This window comes from Paramormyrops kingsleyae, chromosome 10 (assembly GCF_048594095.1).
Source record: "Paramormyrops kingsleyae isolate MSU_618 chromosome 10, PKINGS_0.4, whole genome shotgun sequence".
In the NCBI taxonomy this organism is placed as follows: Eukaryota; Metazoa; Chordata; class Actinopteri; order Osteoglossiformes; family Mormyridae; genus Paramormyrops; species Paramormyrops kingsleyae.
The window spans coordinates 34,361,529-34,386,234 of NC_132806.1; the positions used below are offsets into that span (position 1 = coordinate 34,361,529).

The 24,706-nt window shown below is 47.7% G+C and overlaps 1 protein-coding gene across 7 annotated transcripts in view; it reads right to left on the reverse strand.

Annotated features, from left to right (window-relative positions):
• Window positions 1-19,448, reverse strand: part of ebf1a (EBF transcription factor 1a) — a 109,477-nt gene extending 90,029 nt beyond the window's left edge. For 6 of the 7 annotated variants that reach the window (XM_023844693.2, XM_023844690.2, XM_023844692.2 and 3 more), the window contains exons 1-6: window positions 18,707-19,448; window positions 17,378-17,534; window positions 16,182-16,245; window positions 14,531-14,586; window positions 7,986-8,059; window positions 4,770-4,838 (exon numbers count right to left, since the gene is read on the reverse strand). In XM_023844693.2, coding sequence (XP_023700461.1) covers window positions 4,770-4,838; window positions 7,986-8,059; window positions 14,531-14,586; window positions 16,182-16,245; window positions 17,378-17,534; window positions 18,707-18,840 — 554 coding nt within the window. In that variant the 5' untranslated portion in view covers window positions 18,841-19,448. Of the gene's footprint in view, window positions 1-4,769; window positions 4,839-7,985; window positions 8,060-14,530; window positions 14,587-16,039; window positions 16,108-16,181; window positions 16,246-17,377; window positions 17,535-18,706 lie in introns of those variants that run through there. The other variant, XM_023844694.2, reaches the window with a different exon arrangement.
• Window positions 19,449-24,706: the final 5,258 nt, after the last annotated feature.

The following is a 24,706-nucleotide window of genomic DNA, read 5'->3' on the forward strand; positions in this document are numbered from 1 at the left end:
AAGGAGTGAGAGAGCGGGGCGATGAAGCGAGAGAGTTGGGGCGATGGAGTGAGAAAGTTGGGCAAGGGAGAGAGAGAGCGGGGCAATGAAGTGAGAGAGTGGGGCGAGGGAGCGAGAGGGCGGGGCAAGGGAGAGGAGCAACAGAACGAGAGAGCAGGGCAAGAGGGCGAGAGAGCGGGCACAGGCGCATGGACCAATGCATGCAGTGCTTTGGAAGTCAACCAGGCAGATGATAGGATTGCTGACAGTGGGCTGCATCGCATTAACCCTGTATTAACCTGGAGAGGGAGGGCTTGGTGCCCCCCCCCCCCTTAATATTCCTTTTCCGTTTGGGTTTAAGTGGGCCACCCGCACTCTCCAGGAGGAGACATTGTTACTGTGAGGCCGAATGCGGGGGCCCGTGCTGGGGAGGGGGGGGGGGTTCCGCATCACCCCTCCTTCCCTCTCTCCCTTCCTCCACACTCCTCTCATACTCTAATTGCTCCACGATGGGCTGTGGTGTGAGCAAGCATGTCCCAACAATAGCTCCTTTGGCCACTTTGAGGTGTGGGGGGGCGGGGGGGGTGAACGTGAATGGCGAGCTGGAAGAGATCTTGCTTAATCCGGGGGGCAGTCCGTTACAGCCAGGCCCCACCGGCCTGTGCACGCTCGCCCCCCCCCCCCCCCCCCCGAGCGGCGGTGTTGGGTTTGGGGGGGCAGTTCATGCAGCACGCGGCGATGCTCAGATCCACCTCCAATCCACGTGATGATGCTTCATCTGCCCCTTCATTTCTTTGTGGAATCAGTCCAACAGTGTCGTTCGGGGTGATTGCCAAGTCCTACCATTAAAAATTCAACAAGGGGGCACAATGACCCACTTTTCGGTCCTTTTATTAACTCTCAATTTTTTCCTCCCTCTCTCTCTCCCTCTCTCTCCCCCTCATTTTAGTTCCAGCCCAGGAGTCCAGATGCGGTGGAATGTGTCTGGAATAAGGACAGCCAGCGAGCCGGGGCAGGCAGTCCCACGGTAACCACGAGAACTCTCAGCTCCCAGGATTCCACATTCCATCCTCTGCTCACAGCCACGACACATCTACAGTATCCACTGCGATGAAGACACCAGTCACTCTTCCAAGAAAGTAAGAACGCAATGACAGTGGAGCAGGCGAACACTTATGTCATATTTCAGTGCAGATGGGCAGTCGGGGCAAAATGCAGGCTATTCTCAGGCTGCTACTCAAAGCCATATTAGAGGATGGCGAGCCGTTTAAAGAGCATCTTCTCCTTTCCGAGGATCAGTACTCTCAGTCGGGCAGACTGGTCCTCATGACCGGCGCTCTGCTCCGGCACTGTAAATAGCGGCTGGGCACAAACACTTCTTACAAAGAGAGAGGACTTTTAAATAACAATGCGTCCATATGGAGTAATATCCAGACTTACTTATGGCCCAGCACACATGCAGAGACACACGCAGAGACACACGCAGTGAGACACACGCAGTGAGACACACGCAGTGAGACACACTGCACCCCCGGCACCCGAAAGCAGCCAAAGAAATTCCGGAAATGCTGGACAAAGAGGAGATCCGACACACGGGGGCTCTTCTAACACATTTAGGAGCTAGAAATTGGGGCATAATGTGGATGGGGGGTTGGGGGGGAGAGAGTTGGAGAGCTGGGCTTGGGGAGGGGGGTGACCTGAAAGAGATGAAATGAGAGGAAAAAGGGAAAGAACAGGGCATCTATTAGATGTCACCAGGCTTTTGTGTCCATGTCAATGAATGTGGATTAAAGTGTTTGAAATAATCTTAGCGAGGCAGTGAAAGGTCTCAGCTGAAGGGAGGGAGGAGCGATAGAGAGGGAGAGGGAGAGAGAGTGAAGGAGGGAGAGAGGGGGAAAGTCTGAGGAGGTGATAGAGAGGGTAGAGGAAGAGGAGGGCCAGGGGCAGGGAAAAGCCTCTTCTTGTCACACAAACACGCACATAGTGGGCAAAAAGCTGATTTATGGCACCACTAAATAAACGGCTGTGCTCAGGCCGTGCCCCCAGCCCACAGAGCCAGGCTGCTGTAAATCAGCAGGGCCGCATTTCATCTCCTCAGAGCCACTTCACCTGTATGCAATCGATGGCTGCGACGGGGCTGGGAAGGAGCTCCACATCCCACATCCCGTATGCCGCACGCCCCCCCCACACGCCCCACATCCCGTATGCCGCACGCCCCCCCCACACGCCCCACATCCCACATCCCGTATGCCGCACGCCCCCCCCACACGCCCCACATCCCACATCCCGTATGCCGCACGCCCCCCCCCCACACGCCCCACATCCCACATCCCGTATGCCGCACGCCCCCCCCACACGCCCCACATCCCACATCCCGTATGCCGCACGCCCCCCCCCACACGCCCCACCCCACACTCCCCACACGCCCCACACCCCCCACACCACACACCGCACTCCCCACACCCCCCACGCCCCACACCCCCCACCCCACACGCCGCACCCCACACTCCCCACACCACACACCGCACTCCCCACACTGCACCCCCCACCCCCCATGCTAGCGATGTGGTGCCCCAATGCACCACAAATCTCTGATTTGTTCTTATAACAATATAATAAGCAATCATTAGCTAACTTTATTTTTCAACATTCCGTGGCTTTTTCAGGACTGGCCTATTCTGGTGTCTTATGAGAGAAATCTAATTAGAAAATCACTCTCATTACTCATCCAGAAGAATTAGTGCTAGCCTGGCTAATTACTGCTGTAAAATCTAATCATCTCTTTGAAACAAGAGCACTCTAATGAGCTCTTATTTATTGAACTAAATAACTTCAAGGGAAGATCGAGGTTGGAAATGTTTTTTTTATGTGTTTGGGGGAAATAATAATTCCTAATTGAGTGTTTTGGCTAGCAAGTTCTTTGTTTTGTGGGGTGAACCTAACTGGTAAGTATACAGTGGACCATCAGTGCTGACGGGCCTCTTGTTTTCCTGTTTTCACATGACCTATTTTTCCCTCCTGGAGGAGCATGTTATGTGGAAGAAAGGGAACTTTATGCTTTTTACTTTTAACTTAGCATCGATCTGCCTGGCCACCTGAACTGTGATTCACTGTGCCAACCTGATGGGGGGGGGGGGGGGGGGGTACTGGTTTGTGGGCAGGAGTGAATGTGCGACGATTAACAAGGAAACCTAATATTATGTCATTGCACTCATCGCTGGCACTAACTGAACCCCTTTAATCCAGCATCACCAGCATCGGTACAGGATCAGCACAATAGCACGATGGAAGCAGGGTGATTACAGATGTGAGGCCTCCTAGCGAGAGGGGGTGCTGGGGGCAGGCCGAGCGGTGCTACTGGCCGGGAAGCTCATTTACCCTGCAGGGACGCCGGTGCTTTGCAACCTGCAGCTGTCTCCGGCAGCTCTGGCCCGTTCCGCTCCAGCGAAGCAGAAGGAGGCTCAGAGCCGCGGACATGACGGCCAGGTAGCCCGCCCCGGCCCAGACGCCAGCCAGGATGGGCGATCAGCATCGGCGCCTTTGACGCTTGTTAGCGTGTGGGCAGGCGGTCACGGGGAGCGCCCCGGGGCGGACATCTCCTCGGGTCCGTGGGGGAAGAATATCCACAGAGTATTCCTGTTTCTCTGTCAGCGGGAAGTGGCCTGTTTACTAACGGTACCATTTTGGGAAGGTGTGGAAAGGGGTTATATATAAATAACTGGTGTAACAGACACAGGGAGATGGGCATGTGCAATGCCAGCATCACCACCACCGGCTCTGCTGCCACCGTCGCCACCACAACCCTTCCTCCCAGAATCGCGCCTCATAAAGAGTGATGCACCAGCAGAGGCCCAAGACCCAGCAGCCGGCTTCTCGCGTGTAAACAGCCACTCCCCCGGCCCACGGGACACAAAGGGCCACTTTCCTCTCGACGTGTTCCAGCCATTGTGAATTCTTTGAAATGACGAGCTTTGATTTGCATTGAGTTGAGGGGCTGTGGTGATGGTGGGGGTCACTTGACCTTTTTCCCGGATATATGCCTTCCAGATAATTAACAGTAATGCAGAGATGCTGCCTGACCCACTCACACATCCTCAGTGCCTCTCTGGTCGATCACCAGGTGATCAGCAGGAACCAGCTTCCTTGAACCCTGTCCCAGCTCTATCACTCACTCTGCCATCTCCCAAGTTGTCCATTGGCCAGTTTGCTGTCAGTATGGCATCAACCCAACAACCAACACAACACAACCATCAACGACGTCCACGGGCCTTCACAGCACCATGACCGGCCAACACAACACAACCGTCAATGACGTCCATGGGCCGTCACAGCACCATGACCTGCACTGTCATCAGCTGAACAGCAATTATCTCCTGAAGCCCAGTCTGGCAATCAAGGAGAGCACTCCCTTGGAGCAAATGCTCCTGAACACCTTCTTGATAAGGCCAGCAATGTCTGAGTAGGAGAAAGGCGAAGCTCTTGCGTCCCCAGTGCAGGATTTTGATCCCGTTGGCCCCGTCAAATAACGCTCCCAGATGTTCTCCACCCCACAGCGTTGTCATGCTCTAGGGGCCACCATACATCATCTGCTACCAAGCCCAACTTTTGTATTACTGGACGAATAAAGTGAGCCAGTACATGAGCATGCTTTTTATCGTCATGGCAACGATAGGCTTTTTATCATCATGACAAAGCACCCCCCCCCCCCCCAAACTCCCATCCTGTACAATCAGCTCACGGCACACAGCAGGGTCAGCAACCGGCCAATGGCGGATGAGGGAGGCCCTTACCTGTCGATGATGACGGGGTCAGAGGGCGTCTCGTTCCGGTTACCACAGCTTTTCTTGTCACAACAGCGGCTGGGAGAGAGAGAGAGAGAGAGAGCGGTTAACCTGGCGCTGTTTTACATATGTCAGTGCTGACCCCGGCGTTGACCCCGTGATCGGGCTGTGGGTGAAGGGAGGAAACCAATTACGAGCTTTTCTCTCCCAGTCCCCTCTCTGGTGGGCCAGACGTCACCTGAAGGGGGGGTGTCCCCTCTGTCCCCTTGTTATGACTGTCACATATGGGTCGCTTACAGCATCACAAAGGCAATCCATCTAAGACACAGCAGCAAGTCTGCTGCTGACGACAGGAGTAGGGTGGGGGCAGCAGGGGCTTCCGGATGGTGGGGGGGGGTGTTTTCCCAACGACACCTCAGGCAGGTAATGAGTCCGAATGTTCACCTGACACCCCTTTGGAGTCAAAGGGACAGAAGGGAGTAGAGGAGGCTGGGTGGGTGGGGGCAGAGGATTATGGGAGGGGGCTGGGGTCCTGAACAGCAGGAAGAGACCCCAGCTCACGTTTCATCTGTGCAGATGGCAGACGGACGTGAACGGGCCGCCAGTGAGGCCGTCACATGACACCATGGGCATTGTCTCAGCGCAGGAGCTGCGCCACGAGGCCATCGGTGCCCGCAGCCCTGCAGCGGGCTCCCGACGCCCCAAAAGGGCCACGTTTCTCTCCCTTTTCTCATCCTGTCTCTACTTAGTGCTTCTGCACAATGCTCCCTCATTTTCTCTCCACCTCAATCTCTCCTCCTCTCACTCTTTCCCTCTCTCTCCCTCCTCCTCATTACCTCCGGTGTCACTTTCATTTTCCCCTTTCCTCCTCACCCTTTTATCTGTCTCTCATTTTCTCCTCCTGACTCTTCTCCTTTATTCCTGTCTTTTTCTTTCATTCTCCTTTCCTTCCCCATCCTCTCCTCTCTCCCCCTTTCTCTTCCTCTCACTCTCCTCCTCTTCCCCTCCCTCCCCATCCCTCTCTTCCTTATATTCACCTCCTCTCTTTCCCTTTCTGTCCCTTTCTTCCTCTCTCATCCTCTCCATTTTCTCTCCCCTCTTCCTTTCTTTCTGTCTCTCCTCCTCTCTTCCTCCCCCTCCCCACCTTTCTTCCTTTCACTCTTTACCTCCCTTCCTCTCCTCCTCTACAGCTTTGTCTCTCTTCTTCCACACATCCCTCCTTGAGTAGGAACATCCTTGTTCCTGTTTGGCAGTTCTCTCAGAACTGGGTCACAGCTCCCACAGGACGGGGTGCAGGCCGCTGTCATTTGCCTCCTCCCAATAATCCAATCATCAGGTTGCACCCATGGGACACAAGAGCTCTATCTGAATCCTAACCCCCCCCCCAACAAAAAAAAATGCATGCTAATTAGTACATGCATACAACAGCTTTGTTTGGGAAATGTTTGTGTTCCTCTTTATTCACATCCCATACACATCCTGCACACATCCCGTAGGACGCCACTCTCAAAGGCTGCTTCCAGGTAGCGCTTGTGAAGGAGCGCCGTGCAGTTAGATGTGGGCAGATGGCTGGGGCACACATCTCACACCACACACAAGAAACAGCTAAATAAAACACAATGCTTCGGCCCCCACAAACGTGAGACTCACTTCAAAACATAAAAAAAACACACAAACTTGCTTTTCTGACAAGCAACTGAGTCGCATCCACCCTCGTCTGCGCTGCTCATGTTTGACAATAAAAGACGAAGCATTTCTGTTCCACGGTTACAAGCTGGCTGGGCACCATATGGCTAATGGCACAGCGTGGCAATTAGCAGTACTGATTAATGGTGAACAGACTCTAATTTTATGCTTATAATTGAGACCGTGTTTGCACCCCCCCAGTGCAGAATCAGCACAGACAGACAGGGAGGGGTGGGGGAGGGAGTTCTGGGGGGAGCAGACGCCCCAAAAAGCCCCTCTTCAGTTTCTCCTATCCGTACGCACACATACGCATGCGTACACACACACACACACACACACACAAACACACAGGTTTGTAATTATATCTTTGTGGGGACTCTCCATTCATTTATATGGGGGAAACTTTAATCCCAACATCATGTCCTTAACCCCTACCCAGCCCTAAGCTTAACCATAAGTAACTGAACAAAATACGAGACTTTTGGAATTTTTATTTTTTTTGATTGCATTCACAGATCTTTGTGGGGACCAGAAAAATGCTCCCCACAACATCAAAAAACAGGCTTTTATTACATCGTGGGGACATGTCTCCTAAACCACACACACATACACAAATGTAAACATCTGTAAATATCCATTCATTTTTCTCTGCCATTAATCTACTTTAGGGCTGCGCTGGACTGAAGCCCGTTCTGGTCCAAAGGCCATGAGGCAGAATGCACCCCACACAAGGCCCCGTCATAGGGCAAGCATTAGTGTATATGAATTATACCCCCTCTGGGGGTTGTGGACCACACTCCACACACACTGAAAGAGAGGAAGGCCGTGAACGTCTCTCTTCCTGTTTTTTATAGATAAGGCAGGTGTGAGAGTGTTTCTTTCTCCCTAACAGCATCCCGGGCCTGACGACCAGTTACCCAGTACCCAGCATTTGGGAATTCGCCATCTCCCATCACATGACACGAGAGTCCCGCTCCAGGCGTGTGGGCGTGCGCGTTTCATCGTCAGGCCTCAAAGCACATTACAATCGAAAAGAACATCCAAAAGAACAACAAGAGACGAGGCAGCTACGAGGTTCTCTTGTCCTAATTAACCATGTACAAGTACCATATTTCTGGGAGAAAAAAAAAATCATGCTATCCAGTATTCTTAAGACGGACGGCAGCTTAACTTCACAACCCAGTTTTACGCAGGAGAGATTCATCTTTGGATTATAATTAAAGATGCAGTGTCCTCTGCCATTAGCTCTCTCTTTATCTCAGGCTTCTGGTGTTGACCTGATTCGAGACAGTGAGAGACTGGCAGCATGGCCTTATGGGAAACGCCACTTGCATTAAAGATGGCGGCGAAGTCAATGTGGACAGGAACCCTGGGTCGTTTGTAGCTGTGGCCCATCAGACAAGGTTGCGCCCCACTCATTGTCATTCTTGAGGAAGACCCTTCCCGAGGAGTGGCTGTGAGTCTCAGGACGGGTGTGTGCCGTTTGTGTGGGGGTTAGGGTTAGGTTTAGGGTTAGGGTTAGGGTTACAGCGTTCTTACCTGCACATGATCTCGTGCGTCAGCAGCACCCTGCACATTTCGGGGTTCTTGTCCTGACCTTCATAAATAATGGCCTTTAAAGACAGGAAGACAAAACAAACATGAGTATTATAGCTGGCTGGGACACTAAGGACAATGCTGCAGAATCACTGTCAGAGAAAGGCTCTCGTCACCATGCTGGTGGTGCATGAATTGTTTTTCAGAAAAACAGCACAACTAAAAAGGGGAGTTAACCATCATGTGTCACTAGTAATACTGTTAACCAAAGCAATTAAAATTAACCTGAGACTTAAGGAGAACTTGAAATTACTTAAGACCATGAATTCATTCCTGGGCAAGTACATCCCCCACAAAAACCAGGCTCCCCCCGCAAAGTCCCAGGAAAATGCGCATCACTGTCACAAAACTCACTGCAAGAAAACATTTCCAGCAAACTTAAGCAGCTAACGCTACATATCCACTAATAGCTAATGCTACATATCCGGAAGAATGTTCATATTTCTTGCCGCCTCTGTCCACTTTGTGAAATTCCAGCCTTTACACAATATAAATATAACCAGGATGAAATTCTATGGGCGAAGTCTGAGCAGTGAGCAGCTACCAGACTGGGACCAGCTTCCAGAGCAGCGAGCAGCTACCAGACTGGGACCAGCTTCCAGAGCAGCGAGCAGCTACCAGACTGGGACCAGCTTCCAGAGCCTGGAATCCCTGCAGCTCAGACTGGAATGACCCAAGAACGAGAGCCAAGCAGAGGCAGCACGAGACTCATTCTATCAGACGTCCCAGGAAAACGTCCTGAGATACCATGTTTACAAATTATGGTTTTATCCTTTCTCCCAGGCTCCAGAACCTGCCGGCACATCTCTGTTGAAGACCCTCCCACTACTGTCTTTTCGTGTGTGTGTGGGGGGGGCACCTGAGGTTATGTAGGGGCTTCCACACACAGCAAGCACATGAAACCTCAAACAAACGATCTTGTGTCATAATGGGGTAGTGAGGGTGGGGAAGCTGGGTGGGGGTGTGGGGGGGCGGCGAGCAGTTGGGCTGCCAGACTGTAGCATGGCGAGCCATCTGGCCAGCCCCCCCCTTCCAAAAAACCTGGGCTTTGTTTTCACCCTCGGTTTGTACGCATCGCAGTTTCAAAGCCGTGAACGGCACGCTTCTCCCAAACACACACAGGCACTGGGCACTCCCTCTCCCCACAGAACCGGCACCTTCAGGCACCTTCCGTCTACATAGCGGACCGATGGACTCACCCCAAAGAGACATGAATAGGGGGAGGGACTGGGAATAGAAGCAACCAGGCAGAAATACAGCATGTGGCAGCGTATAGAGCGCAGCCATCTCCGCGGGCTGCGTGTGCATTCCCGCTCTCTGAGAAAACGGGGTCTTCTGAAGCAGAGCCGCCCGTCACGGAGGCGTGCCATCCGCCTCATCTCTGCACAGGACGTCCTCGCTGGTCATGAGGGGGCAGCAGTGCCCCTCCTTTCCCAGGCCGCCTTCGACATCAGCGGCAGACAGCACTGCGAGGGAGGTGGGCCTACAGGAAGCTGTCCTAGTTCTCTCTGGGATGCTCTGTCAAGGCCGACTCCTCACAGCCCCCATTAAAATCTCTGACTTGCAAACGGAGGGGAACAAATGATGCCCTCCCCAGTTCTCCTTCAGCTACTGATCTTGTCGCTCCTCCCCTTCCTTTGAGCTTCTCCCCATTTCTACCTTCCCAAGGAAGCCATCAGCCCCCCTCCCCCTCCCCCATCTTATCGATAGGCTCCAATACGGCAGGCAAGGTGGCTTGGAAACCCAGGAGGACCCTCCGGTGAGGGGAGGGGCAGGCAGCCCTTGGTTACCCGAAGGACTAGAGGGAACTTTACGGTAGTCGTGAGCTGGGCAGCGGCTTCCTCTGACACCAGACCACACCAGCTTCTACGGCACTTCAAGAACTGTGAGTACCAAAATATTTTTATACACTTTCTGTTAAGTCTTGACATTTTGGAAACCAGTGTTCAGGTCTTATCTTACATCGTCAGAGAGACCTGGATTACAGGAAATGTCAAATACGGGAGATTTACACCATGCGGCATCCCGTGTTCACAGCCTCCTGCCTCGGAAACGCAGTGGTGTAATTAAGGGGCAGAACGGGCATGGGGGTATGGGGGCATGGGGGTATCCCTCACAGGAAGGAGCTGATTGGAATGGCAGCCAGTTCCCACAGAAACGTGCAGAAACATATGACACCTCTGCTTTTCTCCCTTGCCCAAGTGTCTAAAATGGGGGGGGGGGGGGGCAATGTGCTCCTGAATGGGGGCCAGAGGAGCTGAACAAAAAGCTCCAGAGCTCCCATAAAACACGCACATCACACTAAACACGCCTCGCGTTAACAAGCGCCCAGCCTCGACATGCCTTATAATACATATTTTATTTTGCACGGCTAACTTTTGATATTTCATTTGCAGCCGTTGCCGACTGCCTTGATGTGACAGCTTCATCTGAGGCGCGTAAACAAGCAGCTAAAAATACTCAGGGGCGCTTCCCTGGGCGTGAGCGCGCTGGCGGCGTCGCGGGGACGCTGTCTGGCCGGCCGCTCTCGCCGCCGCCGCTCTCCTCACTCTGATCGCTGCGCTCTGATCGCCTTTGTTCCCCAGCCCGGCTGCCCCAGAGCCAAACCCAGGCAGACTGGGAGCTGCTGCCTCCCTGCAGTCTCCATCAGGCCTGTCAGCGGCCCAGGCGCTGATCACAGATAACACTGTCAGTCTGACACCCGGAGCCAGCGACTGCAAGCAAGGGTGCTGCACAGGGGCGTGTGTGTGTCTGTGTGTGTATGGGTATATGTGTGTGTGTGTGTGTGTGTGTGTATGGGTATATGTGTGTGTGTGTGTATGGGTATATGTGTCTGTGTGTGTCTGTGTGTGTATGGTTATATGTGTGTGTGTGTATGGGTATATGTGTATGTATGGGTATATGTGTGTGTGTGTCTGTGTGTGTGTGTATGGTATATGTGTGTGTGTGTGTGTATGGGTATATGTGTGTGTGTGTGTGTGTGTGTGTGTGTATGGGTATATGTGTCTCTGTGTGTGTATGGGTATATGTGTGTGTGTGTGTGTATGGGTATATGTGTGTGTGTGTGTGTGTGTGTGTGTATGGGTATATATGTATGTATGGGTATATGTGTGTGTGTGTGTGTGTGTATGGGTATATGTGTGTGTGTGTGTATGGGTATATGTGTCTGTGTGTGTCTGTGTGTGTATGGTTATATGTGTGTGTGTGTATGGGTATATGTGTATGTATGGGTATATGTGTGTGTGTGTCTGTGTGTGTGTGTATGGTATATGTGTGTGTGTGTGTATGGGTATATGTGTGTGTGTGTGTGTGTGTGTGTATGGGTATATGTGTCTCTGTGTGTGTATGGGTATATGTGTGTGTGTGTGTGTGTATGGGTATATGTGTGTGTGTGTGTGTGTGTGTGTATGGGTATATATGTATGTATGGGTATATGTGTGTGTGTCTGTGTGTGTATGGGTATATGTGTGTGTGTGTGTGTCTGTGTGTGTGTGCCTGTCTGTGTATGCACTAAACACTGAAAAGTGAAATTTGAAACAAAAGCATTGTTACAGTAATAAAACAACAATAACCAAATTGACAATTCCTATTATTTGAAACAAATGTGCAGATATCCATCCATCCATCTATCCTCCAACTGCTTATCAGTCCAGGGATGGGGGACACCGGGACAGGAGAACAGTCCACCAGAAGACAGCGTATTTATCTGGCATTTAAAAGTGATCATCATTCTGACATTCCTGCCCTGGCAGTGCCATGCCCCCCCCCCCCCCCGCCCCCCCCCAGCTGCGGCGGACTCTGCACCAGCAGCTGTGAGTCTGTAAGCTGCTTGCGGTGAGCTCTGCTTATTATAAAAGTTCTTATTTATTCCGTTGAGGTTTGGACAGTTTCGGCTGTGTGGTTGACTGCTTTGACTGGTCCTAATGAGCAGTGCATGTAGACTGGGTCCCGCCAGGCCGGCTGGGAGCATGTCGCGTGCGGCCCGACGCTCAAAAGCCATGCAGAGGAACCTCCACACTGATACAGTGAAACAGGGCCGGCCGCATGCTAACACTCTGTGGCTGGGGGCGGAGCTGAGGCAGGGACACAGGCTCCGCCTCTCTCATTCCAGTGGCCAATAGCTGCATGTCATATGGGCTCATGGTATGTAAACAAGGAAACAACACCTGCGCTCTTCACATACTCCGGACAACTTCCAGAATGTTCCAACTAGCAATAAAATTGTGACAGCACCCCTATGTTACCATTAATCCAGAAAACACACAAAGATTCACAAACCATCCATCCATTTTTGGTACCCGCTTGTCCGATTCAGGGTCGCGAGGGTGCGGAGCCTTATCCCAGAAGCAAGGTAGGGAACAACCCAGGAGGGGGTGCCAGCCCATCACAGGACAGGGAACAACCAAGGAGGGGCGCCAGCCCATCACAGGACAGGGAACAACCCAGGAGGGGGTGCCAGCCCATCGCAGGACAGGGAACAACCAAGGAGGGGCGCCAGCCCATCGCAGGACAGGAAACAACCCAGGAGGGGGCGCCAGCCCATCACAGGACAGGGAACAACCAAGGAGGGGCGCCAGCCCATCGCAGGACAGGGAACAACCCAGGAGGGGCGCCAGCCCATCGCAGGACAGGGAACAGCCCAGGAGGGGTGCCAGCCCATCGCAGGACAGGGAACAACCAAGGAGGGGCGCCAGCCCATCACAGGACAGGGAACAACCCAGGAGGGGGTGCCAGCCCATCACAGGACAGGGAACAACCCAGGAGGGGGTGCCAGCCCATCACAGGACAGGGAACAACCAAGGAGGGGCGCCAGCCCATCGCAGGACAGGGAACAACCAAGGAGGGGCGCCAGCCCATCGCAGGACAGGGAACAACCCAGGAGGGGCGCCAGCCCATCACAGGACAGGGAACAACCAAGGAGGGGCGCCAGCCCATCGCAGAAATTCACAGGTTATTACTTAATACTGTACTTAATCTGGCAGGGTTTAAACACCAGCCTCAACCTGCCACAAAGCAAAGCCTACAGGGTAATATTTTTTCAAATTTGCAACAATTATTAGCAAAAAAATTTACTACCAGGCAATTAACTAATGAAAAAAATACTGCAACGGTAAACTGACATTTAGCATCTTTCCGTTACTCTTCACTTCCATACTCCTTTCATGACGCCCAACCCACATATCAGGGCGACAGCGCTCATCCCCCAGTGATTACTGCCAGGCCAAGTGACGTGACCACATGCAACCCTCCCAGCACCGCAGAGGGGGGGGCAGACCGGAGTTTAGGTCATTCCGAGCCCAGCTGCAAGCCCCTCACACCCTGTGACCGGCGACCCCCCTGCACCATGTCTAACAAACCCCTGGCTGATAGCCTGAGTTCTCACACAGCCCCCAGGAAAAGGATGCGAGTGACTGACCTCCTGCTGGTGACACAGACAGGAGTGTGGAGCTCATCCTGCACCTTTGATCAAACAAGACCACGGATAAGTGCAAAATAAAATGACCCTAAACCCCTGCACTGAAAACAGGCTTAAAAACCCATATTAGTCACACATCTAAGAGTGGGTCTGATGTCTGCTGTAAAGGTTCAGCTATGGCAAACTTCAGAAAGCTTTTAAAAGGGAGGCACTCCTTGCCCCTAACGGATCACGCCATCGCTACAGATGGGGGCTCCACACTCCTTATGGACATGACCAGCTCCTCACTCCACATCTTCAGCCAGCCCACCATAGGGACGTCAATAATATTTTCCTCTCCAAACAGAAGCCACTTCATATGAAATTTGATCACCCTCCACCCCCCAAAAAAACAATGAAACTCCTAAAACACCCATCAGTCCCCCCTTGCCAGAGCAGCAGCAGCATGGAGTATATAGTATACAGTAGGCTTCTGTCAGAAGCATACTGCATACTACATACTGCATACGTCCTTCTGTCAGTATACTACATGCTACATACTGCATACTGCCCTTCTGTCAGTATACTGCATGCTACATACTGCATACTGCCCTTCTGTCAGAAGCATACTGCATACTACATACCGCATACTGCCCTTCTGTCAGAAGCATACTGCATACTACATACCGCATACTGCCCTTCTGTCAGAAGCATACTGCATACTACATACCGCATACTGCCCTTCTGTCAGAAGCATAGTGCGAGGCACCGCAGAGTATCACAGCTACCCTAGTCAGAGAATGTCTGAATGTGACACTACCCACATGCCCAGGGGGCTTGGTTTACTGGCCACCACACCAGCACACAAACATACCAACACATAGGAAGACTCACAGGAACACAGAAATACCAGAGCCCCGCACACAGCCCCGCACACAGCCCCGCGCACAGCCCCGCACACAGCCCCGCGCACAGCCCCGCGCACAGCCTCAATACTCTGCCCTGAGTGGCATGAACTTTTCTGCTTCCTGACTGGGTCTGAGGTGGGAAGGGGACCAGGCGGGGAGGGGCCTCAAAGAAAGAGAAACCTTACCTGCTTGGTCATGGAGTCGATCAGTCGCACATAGAAATCTTGCTCTGTCCTGATACCTGCAGGAGAGCAGAGATTAGGGGGAGATTTAGAGTGGCTCAGATAACCGAAAGGCAGCGTGAAGCGCTCAGCTAGGGAGGATCCTGACAGCACACACAGGGTCCTGTGAGTCCCGCTACCCCAACCCCCCCCCCGTCTGCTCTCCTGCTATGCTCGCTACATTGACGTTACAAAGTGCCCCTCACTTAGAATGTTAATGATAGCCTCACTTGGTTGAATGATTTTGTTCATTGTGCAGAAGTGACACACGCTCCTCTCTCGGTATATGTTGTTTTACTTCTCGTTTTTCTCTTTTGGTTTTATGTGAAAGCATAGCTCGTTTATGGAAGTCTTCCCCTGCTCCGCTCACCCCTGACAGACTGCATACCGCATTGCTCACCGATCATCATACCCTCAGATTATCATGGAGTCGGACCCTGCATTTGCTAGTTTATTTCTTTATTATTTATCTGCAGAAGCTTACCTGCCCAAATTGTGTAAGCTAATGCAATTGTTAATTCATATTAATCTCCATAGTATTCAAAGCAGTTTCTCCCCATATACACTACATTATTTTCACTGGCATCTCAAATGCTTTATAAAGTAAATAGCGCGCAACATCAAAGACTAAATCCAATTAAAATAGTTAAAACCTTGTAATACTGAAATCTCTGTTTTCGTCACAGAGGAATGTAAACATAAAATATACGCAAAGGATTCTCCTTAAAGTATAAGGTCATACTTAAATTTTAAAAGTGGAGAAAGCGAGCCATTCATTAAAAACCTCGACTTAATATGGATAACGCATTGCAACGGTAATTCAGGGTATGAAAGGAGAAGGCTAAGACAACGCGCGTTAAATTTCAGGATTCAAGAAGAAATATCGTCGCCTACGACCCCTTCCTTAACGTGCTTTTTTACAGATAATCGCTAACCCATGAATAAAAAGGAAACGGCTGAAAATCAGCATCTGTTCATTCGAGTTTATTAGGGGCCGCAGTTATTATTAATATCATTATTATTGTTGTTGTTTTGTTGTTGTCATTGTTATTATTTTTTATTGTTGTTGTTGTTTTTGCTGTTGTTGCTGCTGCTATTAAATATACAGACGTCACCATCGTGGTTTTAATAAAGAGATCGAAAAATTACGGAAATAATGAAATGCAAATAACAAAACAGTCTATTAGTCTTATTATATGAAGCCATTTCAAGTAGGATATGGTAATTCCGATGACTTTTACTATGCCATTAAGCCTACTAATACCGTTATTTTTGTGATCGCGAAAATAAAAATGAACACTAAAACTATTTTACCATCATTAATTTTATACCCTATTATAGGCATTTCGGCCATAATAAATCACAATTGCATAGACCTACAGTATACAATAATCTTGACAACAGTTAACATCCTGCATGACATTTCCATTAATGTGTTATGCAAACTGCGTAAACTGTATGATTAATTCGCACCTGTCTTCGGGTGATTTTATTTCTGTAGAAGGTTATGCAAATACGCCGCGTGAATTTCCTGCTATGTTCTTCTCACATAAAACAACTAGGTCTTGCAAGTGAGCTGGAGACGCGGGCCAGCCGTGCTGGAAGCTGCTCTCACCGTTGCTGTACAGAAGTTGTAGTCGGTAGTGGATCCCATTGTTTGTCTTTTCGCCGTTGGATTCCTACGGAAACACAAAGGTTACGACGCCTGATTTTAACTCTGGGCGCTCACGGAGTTTCACCAAGGCCTGCGGGGAGCAGACGGTTACATGCCCCCTAGACGTAGGTGGAGCAAACGTGCTGAACTAAAAAATAAAAATTCAATAAAGTATGAAATTATTTTAACAGTGTATAACGCAGGCCTATAAATACCCATGAGCATCAATTTAATAAATAAATGTGAGTGAGTGAGTGAGCGAGTGAGGTTTCTGTAATTATTTCCATTTCAAGTTCAACAAATTAAACCCATCTGTCTTATGTCTTCACGGGGAAAACTTTCCTCATTCCCGAAATGCTTCAGTTATAGAGGCTGTCCTTTTCCGAACTGAAGCCAACCTAAATTACAATAGCTGGCAAATGCACGCAAATCCTGCGCCCCCCCACCAAAGTCTAATTCTATGTGCAGGGCCTGTGATTGAGCGCATATGCGTATGGTACGACCAACAAATTACGTCTTTATTGCTAGCGGTTGTTCATATCAGTTGGACGATTAGCCCATTAAAAAGTTAACAATCCGAGAAATTGGCCGAAATCACAGGCAACCGATTTAATGTAGAAATACACGAGAATCGGTAGAACAGCGAGAATGAAAATACTGTTTATTGAAAAGGTAATTCACTCGCATGATAAGGAAATACAATTCAAAGTCAACAAGAAATGACACTCGGTATACTGTAGTAAAACTGATCAAAATGAGACTTCGGAACCGATGACAAGTACACGGATCTCCTCAGTTAGATTTCTGGATTGTGTTTAAACCAACGAAGAGTAAAGAAATCTTTCAAATATTATGAAAATGCCGAGATTTAATAAATAAATATGGAGAAAATAAACGCGGTGAATTGAAGTACTCATTGACGGTAGTTAAACTTGCTTGTATAAAAAGGAAAACTGATTTCTTTATTGTTAACAAGAAATAGTATCGCACATAAGAGGAATATCCCTGTAGGAGTGAACGCGCACCAATTATATCTTCAAAAAAATTAAAGGAGGGCTTCTCATCAGTTTATTACACAATGTAAAAACAATAAATTAGCGAGATCTGATCTGCCCTCATAAGCATTTGTGAAACGTTGGCAGTCTTACATAACTCACCCGTTCTTTTTCAACAAATCCAACGAAAGAAGTTCTTTCGATTTCCACAGGCTGTCCTTGTCGGTCGTAAAGCGCCAAAACGAAGTGAAAGAAGTTGGATTTTCGGAGGTTCGACGGCGGCTGCTTCTCGAAGTGCGCGCGGGCAAGACCAACTCCGCTGTCGACAAACGCGAGATGAAGTGGTGTTAAAACAGCACTTAGAACAATATAAATTATTATGAGAAGCTCTTTATAATCATGATTAATAATGTAGATGTTTAATCAGTCATACTAGTGCCTGTGTAACTGGACGTCGTTTGAAGCTGTTTGTGGAGAAAATGAATCTTTATAGTCACCTTCGCTTTTACAAGTTCACTGGCTCTCATGGGTCATACTGACACTATAGTATTATTTCATTTTGTGCCCGAAATGTCAGTTATGAGCATCCAGGACTTTTTGGCAGAAAAAAAGGGACCGCCGCGTTTCATTCTGGCCGCCCTTCTCTGGCCCATACTGTGCCTACAAGACGACGTAGTTTTATTTAAAATCAGTACCAAAAATAATGCTACAAATCATGTTAAGTACAAACATAATTACGTGGTCTCAGTAATTACCTCGATTTTAATTTCAGTTTCAAAATGGCAAATGGATGTTTAGGCAACTTTGTAACAACTGAAGTAAATAAATCTTTTCATGTCGCTGACGGAAAACATTAAAATTATAGGCAGCTATGAGAACCGTCTTAAGTTTCTGCGCGTATGAATTACTCTCGTTAAGTTTTTCAAATGCGATCGGGCGGAGAACAAATATTGATGGTGGAGACATTTTCAAATGTAACATTGTGTATTTAATATTTTATTTCTATAAATGTATTCCAATAAATGTTCCTCACTGTACAAACGGTATAACTAGGATATATGAAATAGGCTATATTGAAATTAATCTGTAATAGCAATTTTTTTTTATTACAAATTAAAAATCACATTACGTCTTCATATTTATGTAGTTTACGATTTAATATTTTCAGATGCTTTAAATTCCTATCTGTACAAATTCGATAAAAGGTTTCCCGGAAAATAGATACTTTATTTGAATGTCCGAAGGTACCTCGGCGGAAGGAGCATCCCCAACCACGGAGAATTACCATTCACGCACCGAATCGTCGCAAGTTAACACAGCAGTACACGCAGTACAGTAGATTAGAAATGAGATCACAATAATAAACCGGGTTCATAATGTTTTTTCTTAATGGAACATTGCTTGAGAAAAAACGCTCGAAGAAAAAAATCAGCGAACGATCCGAGGGTTCTGTGGCAGTCATCCCCGGACCAGCGGATGCTGAAGGCTTACCTCTGAGCGGCCGTGTTTGCATCTAGCACCCCGGCTCCTTGCATCCATGTCCGAACCGCGTTCATTCCGGATCCGATGGGCTCCTCTTTCATACTACTTCCACTCCTTTGAATGCTCTCTTGAATCCCAAACATGAACACAGCTTCTCTTTCCTGTCACTCTTTCTGGCTGTTCTTATACGCCCCGGCCCCGTTCCTTCTGATCGCCAGTAAACGATTTGCGTTTTTCCGCTTGCGGGGGAGAGTCCGTCCAAGTGCCCGTAAGTCTGCTCACTTGTCAATCTTTGAAAAATACCGGTACAAAAAGAAATATCGGATGAAGCGATGTCTGTCAGAATCCAGGTTTAGGTGTATGGTGCGAGAACATCACAAATGAGAAAAACGGAAATAAAATGTGAGGAATGGAAGAGCAGACGAAGATTATTAGCTCACTTGAGACTTTGCTGTGTCCGCTTAAAAAGACTCAGTTAAAACAAAAGCTCAGGAGTGACTTTAAGAAACAATAGGATCAACTACAGCTCACAGCCGGGGCCAGATCAAGTGTCATCATCCCCTGACAAGTTTTTCTTCTTCTTCTTTCTTTTTCCCCACCAATGATCTTTCTCTTAAAATCAAATGAATGAGAAATGGAAAATCAAGGAGAGGAGGTAGACCCTTGTGGCTGCAGATCCCGCGTCGCTCCCCTTGTTAAAATGGGAGTGATTTGTGTCCCTTCCCTAAGGAATCCGATTTGACTATCTCTGGGAGCTAAACACGGGCACACTAACCCCAAAGGGAAGAGGGAGTGGCCGCGGAGTGTGGGACGCCCCCGAACCGCGCCAAGCCCGGACTCCGCTTTGCTAGCCGCCCAACCACGGCTCTCGTGGCCCGCTTGCGTGTGTGAGCCCTCCCCCTCCATTTAACAAACAGCAGGATTTCAAGCGAGAAAACGCCGAGCGAGGCTCCTCAAAGCCAGATGTCAAATATATTACTCGACAGGCAACGCACGGCTTTGGGGCAATTTACTATTAACGACAGCCGAGAAACTATGGTCCAGAAAGACCTTGCACTGGGTTGTATGGAGGCTCCAAATTAACGTGATTTCTCTAAATAAATTTAGTCCACAGCGGCTGCATCTCAGCCGGAGCAGACCCAAGAGAAGGCAGTCGCTTCTCGTCTCGTTTATCTCTTTTAACCCGCGAAATCCTTGGAAAATTAGCCGCTCAACTTAAAACAAAGCGTGACCGTACCTGTGTTTGAGCCCGTAAATTGATTTGGATGAGCTGGCGACCGCATCGGACCGGGCGGGGGAGTCTGCCTGAATGATATGTCATTAGTCTGATGATCGACAGGTTGTCGCCTTAAACTCTCTGCAGGTTTACATCGTTATTCTTTTGTATCACAAGCCGGAATTTCATATCTATTTTAAATCAGGAGTAGAATATAACTTTCAAAATCAATTAATGAAGACTTCGGGTTTTTTACATTTTACCTACAAATAAGTTAGCATCATTCAGAAGGGCGATTCGTATAGCGCACACAAACATTACAGTCGCCCAGTTATTTGAAATGTTGTGACTTTTATTGGAGTTTCATCGGCATTTAGACGACCAGCACCTTTAGAAACTATTTGTGGAACGAAAATACGGTGACTGACGACGGATTTGTTATTCTTTGACTGAGATAATAACACGGAACGGGGAAACGTATATCTGTCGGTGATGATGAACTTTATATGGTATTTAACCACTCGAACTGAATGATAGTAAATGAAAAACGGAAAGACATTGATCCTGGTGTCTATGTGCGCTTTACGCTTCCTTCAGCTTTCTCCTCACACGGGCAACCGCAATCAATCACAAGATATGTCAAACTTGCACTTTCCTTCCCTACCCGCAGGGACAGAACCTGCATTGTCCGTGTCGATTCTCCGGCACAAGATTTTTTAAATTCTGACCTTGTGCAAGTATTTCATATAAGAACCCAGTTTTGCATTTCTGATGAAAAGTTTAAAATGAGTTGTTTATTTTGTGTACCCTATATTTGTTTATATGTTTCAGATTTTTCTTAATAAATTCCTGTCAATAAAATGATAATAATATGAAATCGAATGTGTGTAGCAATAAATACGGAAGTACTTTTGTACAGGGAAATTAAAATTAAAGGTTCAAGGATAAGTTTTTCGTTTCAGCGCACAGTCCTGTGATACCAAAACTCACACGTGCTTTTAATGTGGTTCAGGAATATAATGCCCAGCTTTGGAATGGTTCCCTGTAAGCAATACCATCCAGCATCCGCGCTGCTTCGTTTAATTTGGTCAATTGTTCAGTCTAATTTATGAACGCCTAATGTTTTCTACTTGAAAAACATATCCCGCATAATTAAGAAAGCAAATGAATTTCAAAACAAAAAAAATGCTCGACAATAACAACATTTCAATTATTAGATTAAAATTCCAATAAAGTAGAATATGTTGTTCTGGCTTTTCATCCTTTCATTATTATTCTTTTCCAGACCGTTTGTTTTATTCCTGATCTGCACATACATCTTAGTTGCGACACCAAACGACCTTATGTATTTATTTTATTATGAATTAACCATTATATTATTACATTGCGTTATTTGTTTGCTGCCATTGCTGCTGCTTACACTGCTGTTATGCAAACAGCACCATAAAATGCATTTATAACTTGTTTTGTTAGCTTGTATACGCGGGCGTTTTCGCGCGAAGATTTACGGCCAGATGCAGAATGACGGACGCCGGCTTTCAGTTCCTTCGATATACTGGTTTGTCAATAAAAGCAAAACGATATGATTTTGTAATTTTCGTCCTCAGACTGCAAAATTTTATTGTTTTAAACAGCGAAAAGATACAAAAAGTGGATTGATCCCCAGTCACTACGTGTAAAACCAAATTATTATTATTATGATTATTATTATTACTACTACTACAAATTAATTGTATTCTGTCATTTTCTCTTTAAATAATCCTAAAATCTTGAAATACCACCCCTACGTGTTATACAGAACAGACAAAAAGAACTCAAAAAATATAGTTATTGGTATAAGTGTGTATATCTGGAGTATGATAATCAGTGTCAGGATCGTGAACAAATTGAAAAAAGCCAGAAATAGATATAATGGGAACTAATGATGGACTAAGAGCAAGATACAGATGGTTCATCATGCAGGGAGATGAGAAGTCAGAGAAGACGGCGAATGGAAAAGTATTCAGTTAGATAAATGTTTCGCATCTGCCCGCACACAAACATAGCCGCGGCGGGAGCAGACTTCCCCGGCTGTCCTTCAGCGGGGCCATTTGATTTTCCCCTGCTTCTCAACAGCGAGCTGCCGGCCCTGACTGACGGACAGGCAGCAGGCCCACCTAACCCCGGCGGGCCGCCAGTATTTATATCCGCGGGCCGCCGCAGAGCCCCGGTGGAGATGCGGTAGCTATTAAAAGGACTCCAGAATTCAATAACAAAGATATCTGCGGACAAGTCAGGCCTGATGATTTAACGCTGTAAGCATGACAGGGGCCGGAGGCTGCAGACTCACTTGGGCTCAGAGCTCCACACGACCTACACTGCTGCCTGAAAAAAGGGCAGGGGATCTTTTAGAGAGAGCCGGTTCGAATGCAAACATGAGATCAGTCCCGAAATTTGTGGGGGGTGGAATCCTTAATATCACCCTTTACCCCCTATAAGTGAGTGTGGATGTTAACCGTAAGTCAGCGGTTATCGTCATATCCATTTACTCTGACCGCACCATTAAGATATTAGCAGAATGGCAGTTTGATAGCAGAGTTAAAAATGAAGCTGTCGCCAACAGTGATGGATTTCCTGATTCTCTGAGATAAAATGCATTTTTGCAAAAAGAAGAAAAAAAAAGTCACACTTTCATTTCATCTGCGAGCTGACACTGACCGCTCTCCACTTGAACTTACAGGCTGTACTTCAGTCAGCTATTGTCTCTCCTTAATAAGCCCCGTACTCCCTTCGCCAAGGGTCTCCCTTGAATGACTGAGAAAATTGGGAGCAGAGGAAAGCAAGGCGACCGCTCAGAGGAGACAGCGGGAAAGAGCGCAGCGCCGGGCCCACGGTTATCCATTATTCCTTGAACTTGTCCCGTGTCAGGCTGCAGGAGACACCAGCTCCTGCGAGGCCACATTAGCGGCTCACTGAGGTGTGCATAATAAATTTCTGTACTTGACTAGCGGGTCTCTTGAGCAAATTAAACTCAGCGATCCCCCCAAATTAAAGGCGTAGTTCCCCATTCCAGCATTTGATGCGGGATCCCCCATTTCAATGCGCGATCTACTGATCTGAGTTACTGATGCCCTTAAGAAATTTGTTTAGTTTTAGTAATATGTCATCCCTGGCTATTCTTTCATATTTTCGACTGTTGTGTATTGGCTTTTTTCCAGCATTTAAAACGATCTCCCGCTTTTGTAATAGTTACAATGTGGGGGAATTTCAATAAAACAAAAGGATAAAACAAATATTCTTGAAAGATTTTCAGAGAGCGAATTTCAGACGTTGCATAAATAAATGTGTTCTTTATTCTTCTGAGGATTGTTTTTGTATGAAGTCTGTAAATAACGCTGTTCTGAATTAAGCATCTCCTCTTTAATCTCTACTCAAAATATGGAATTCATTAAAGAAACAGATGCTTGTATAAATCACGAAGTTTATGTTGATGCTTCAGTAATAACCTTATATTAATTGAAGAATCGTAAAAAGAAGCCTGTCATACAATAGGGCGTATGTCAAAAATAAGATATGACTTTTTTATATATACACCTTATGTCCAACAAGCTGTTGTTTAAATAAATAACGTGTATAAGGCGCTATTCGCTGTGGCCAACGATCGTTTTTTTCCACTGATCCTTTGACAAATGTCTTCCAATAAATACCACTCTCGTGTGCATTGAAACATGAAGTCAGATAAGGGCCGGATTTAAAATTGGCTTACTCTTATGATTTTATCTGTCTGGTTCTGGCAAATGCACCGCTAATGGAAACGCATAAACAGCATCCGAAACGATTCAACGCAGTTGTGTTTTGGGGGGATTTTTAAATGCTGCCATTCCGCAAGCACGCCTTCGGATATAAGGGACGATGCGAACCCCCCCAGCATAACCTTTCCACGCGGGACAGTCAGAAACTTCGCGCTTGTGTAGTACGAGCATCCAAGTTGAACAATAAAATTATTAAAAAGAATAATAAAAAAAAATCAATGTTTTGAGCCCGTGGTTGCAAACCCATTGTATTATTTTGGTATTTCACCAAGAATTCCTTAAACTCTGCGCTGCATAAAAAAGGCGCAGAATTTAATGGCTTTCCTTAATGCGCTTGTATTTTTTTCACAATATTGTGTTAGTAGATTTATTATACCACGCTCCTCAAACAGTAACTCGTTCATCCCACAGGGACTAGAAACGAATCTGGTGGTTGTATAATTCAATCCTTTATTTTTTTAATGTTTTGCTAACCATATGCAATTAACTGAGACGTAGAGTTGTAAAAGAAAGTCTGAATATGTAATACAAAGGTTCGTTTGGGCGAAGAGAAGCATCGCCAATGTTATGCAACAGCGCCATCAGGTGTTGTTACAGAAAAGCGGATGAAAGCGGCCGTATTGAACGCAAATTGATCGCAACTCTGTACACGACAGAGAAATCCAGGAATAGGATTTGTACAAAGCTGCTGGTTTATTTATGGTCCATTTTGTCGTTTTGCCCCCTTAAACCTCCACGGACACCCAAACAGGTTTGCTGGTAGCAAGAAGAGTATTTTTAGGATTTTAGGATTCTCTAATGACAGAAAGGCAAAGAGGATATCTCCTCGGCAATATGAAAGCGGTCGTTTTCTTCCTGTACTTCAGATAGCACTAAAGGGCGATAGAATCACACACAGGACGTGTGGCAGCCCGTTCCTGCACTCCATCCTCAAATACTGCAAGGGGCCTTGGGAGAAGCTGGTGGCCGCCAATCCGAGCGCATTGGGGGACATGTGACACG